The sequence below is a fragment of the Zymoseptoria tritici genome, chromosome 13, assembly GCF_000219625.1.
Source record: "Zymoseptoria tritici IPO323 chromosome 13, whole genome shotgun sequence".
In the NCBI taxonomy this organism is placed as follows: Eukaryota; Fungi; Ascomycota; class Dothideomycetes; order Mycosphaerellales; family Mycosphaerellaceae; genus Zymoseptoria; species Zymoseptoria tritici.
Genome location: NC_018206.1, coordinates 18,330 through 21,458, shown reverse-complemented (window position 1 = coordinate 21,458; position 3,129 = coordinate 18,330). Strand labels below are relative to the sequence as shown.

Below are 3,129 nucleotides of genomic sequence, written 5' to 3'. Positions count from 1 at the left end.
TTAGTCGGTCTTGTCCTATAATATATATAGTAAAAGGTATAAGGAAGTGCGAGTCTATTACTCGTCTACACCTCGATAAGACGTCTATACTACGGGAGCACCTCGATTTTATTGTAGGACTCGATTCTACGGGTACGAATTACTATAGAAGTAACCTACTATAGTATCTCTTAGTTCGTCTTGTCTTATAATATATACGGCAAAAGGTAAAGGGAAGCGCGAATAGGTTACTCTTCTATACCTCGATAAGACGTCTAGACTATAGCTATACCTATATCTACTAAAGTAAATCGATAGGAGGGGTTAAAAGAGGTCTAGAAGAACCTTAGTACGGTCTCTCTTAGGGTATCTTAGAATATTATACTATAGTAAAAGGTCGTATACTAGATACCGTTACTCGTATAACTCTTATATTCTATTACTTATCCCTACAACTTTAGGGAGGTGTTTAAAAAGCCTTAGAACTTATAAACTATATAAAACTAGTCCCTAAGACTCGTAGGAGTAGGGTTTATAAGGTAGGATAGCTAAATATCTACTTCGGACCCGAGGTAAAATCCGGGTATTAACTTCGGAAATTTATTACGGAACCGTTTTAAGAGCCTTTAAGCTGAAATTTGGATATAATATAGACTTAATACTCTACTTTTTGAAACAAAATCTAAAGTGTACTATAAAAGTCTAATCGCAGTAAGAATCCAGCCTCCTAATCCCTGTCATTATCGGGGACAACCCTTACCTTTTAATACTATCTAGCGGTATATAGGTAGTGTTAGGGCTTAGGATTACGTCTTTAGGACTAAATTATAATATAAATAAGTATAGTAGTGTAACAGGTTGCTTACGTAACTTATAATTAGCTAGAAGTCTTAGCTCGGGTAAACCGGATAAAACCGCTTACTACTATAGAAGTAGGGTAGGTATTAGGGTATACCTAATGAAATCTTACGCGTTAGGGTTAAATATAACCCTAATAAACATATTTTTACTAACATCCTTAGTAGGCTATACGTAGAGCGAGATACGTTCCCTCTACGCGCCCTCTCTCTGTTTTAGAGCTTTCTTAGCTAGGATAGCTATAGCTAGACCCTACCTTGATGTCCGCTACGTACGCATATACGTAGCGCTTACTCTCCTTCTCTTTCTCTTCCTTTCTTCTACAACAACACAGCCAAAATGCTACTCAGGTAAGAAGACTTCTTCTACTACTCTTTCTTTACTAATAGTACTAGGAGCCCAAGAACACAGACCGAGCCTACAAAGGCCTACAAGGAGTGGTCTACGGTAGACCCGAGCAAGATCCTAATCCCGATATGCCTTGTACACAACAAAGAACAAGAAGAACAGAACAAGAAGAAAACAGAAGAGCTAAATGCTCTTCTAGGTAGGTCTACTACCTAGACCTGTTCTACTATATAAACTAACATATATAATAGAGTCTACGACTGCTCGCATCGCACAGATCGAACAAGAGAAGAGAGAGCAAGAGGAAGCCAGCCGTAAGAAGATAGAGGAGCTAGAAGCTTCTCTAGGTAGGTCTACTCTCTAGACCTATTCTACTTAATAAACTAATATATATTATAGCTTACGCACACGAAACAGTCTTCTACGCGCAGCAAGAGACCGCGGCCCTTTACTACCAGATGAGTAAGCCTCCCCTATCTTATAATATACTTATATCTTTACTAATACTTTTATAGAGACGTTGGAAGAACAGGTGCCTAAGGCCCCTTTCAAACAGGGAGCAGAGGATCCAATGCTCTCTATCGAGTACCCGATCGACGAATTCGTAGAGCCTATGGATCTAGAGTAGATATACTAGTAGATCTAAGGGTAGAGATTGAAATTTAAGGCGTTAGGGTGAAACTTTCCTTCTAGACGGCCTATCTTAGGCTCTATCCTCTACTATAGTATCTTTTAGTTATCTAGAACTCTTTATTAGTATATTAACTCGTTTACTTTTTAATCTTATACCTATAGCCCGGCTCTACGTCTTATTATAATATCCGGAAGTTATAGGTATTAAAACCGAAACGAGGGAAGCCTCCTACCGGTTCTACCTTATACTAGCTCTTATCTACTCTCCTATATACTAAGGTTATCTAGACTATTAAGTAACCCTAGATTAATAAGGTAGTACCTAGTATATTAAAGCTCTAGTACCTCTAGACGTTAGAGTTATATACGGTAGAGAGACTAAGTATCTATTAACTTCCTTAGATAATAGCTTATTAATTACCTCGACCGATAGCTCGTTTATATATATTATACTAAGATATATATACTATCTATCTATGCTACTACTACTTCTAGGCTTATAACTATTAGAACAAATAAGTAGATAAAGGGTTATAAAGCTAAGTAATCTATCTACGAAGGGGAGTCGAGGCCCTTATATCCCTATTATATATATAGATAGAATAGCCCGTAATATACTACGTAGGGTGCCCTATTTCGTTTCTAGGGTTCGAGCTATATCTAGTAGGTCCTAGGTCTCCCGATATAGTCCCCCTATCTCTTAATATAGTCCTTATATCTCCCCTAATAGCGTATATAGCGCTAGTCGGATAACTATCTTCGACCTAGATACCTTATTACCTTAGTATTCTCTTAGACCGATAGAGTAAGTAGATAGAAAAGTTTAGCCTAGTTTAGTACCTATCCTCTTTCTCCTCGATATACCATTTCTTCCTTTATACTATATCTATTAAGACTCTCGATATTAGGGTATCCTCGTAGTACTTTAACTTAGCCTCTCGATCTCCTCCTTAATAAGTAGAAACTCTTCCGACGTAAGATCAAATATATATCTATCTAACATTATTAGAGGCTGTTCGGTTCCTATAATAGCTTACCCGTATTAGTATAAGACGTTTGTTAGGGATATAGAGGAATAATACCGTTTAACCGTAGTTTAAAGTAGAGGTTCTTTACTACTTGCTCGAATTCCTTAGCTAGAGTCTCGTCGCTAGTCTGTCTACATTCTTCTCGTATTCTATCTAGAATAAAGTAGAGATCCGTAGGCATTCTAGTCGTTACTTCTATCGGTAGTAGAAAGTACTAGAGAATATTAGCTATCTAGTATTAGGCTCTTAGAAAATGTACCTACCTTAGGCATTCTATTAAGCC

The 3,129-nt window shown here is 37.4% G+C and overlaps 1 protein-coding gene across 1 annotated transcript; it reads left to right on the top strand.

Annotated features, from left to right (window-relative positions):
* Window positions 1-1,176: 1,176 nt before the first annotated feature.
* MYCGRDRAFT_97242 (uncharacterized protein) lies at window positions 1,177-1,813 on the top strand (the record flags this gene model as incomplete). Its single annotated transcript, XM_003847791.1, has 5 exons — window positions 1,177-1,187; window positions 1,242-1,384; window positions 1,437-1,499; window positions 1,585-1,647; window positions 1,701-1,813. The coding sequence occupies 5 exons, from the start codon at window positions 1,177-1,179 to the stop codon at window positions 1,811-1,813; spliced, it is 393 nt and encodes a 130-aa protein (XP_003847839.1).
* Between the last annotated feature and the right edge of the window lie 1,316 nt (window positions 1,814-3,129).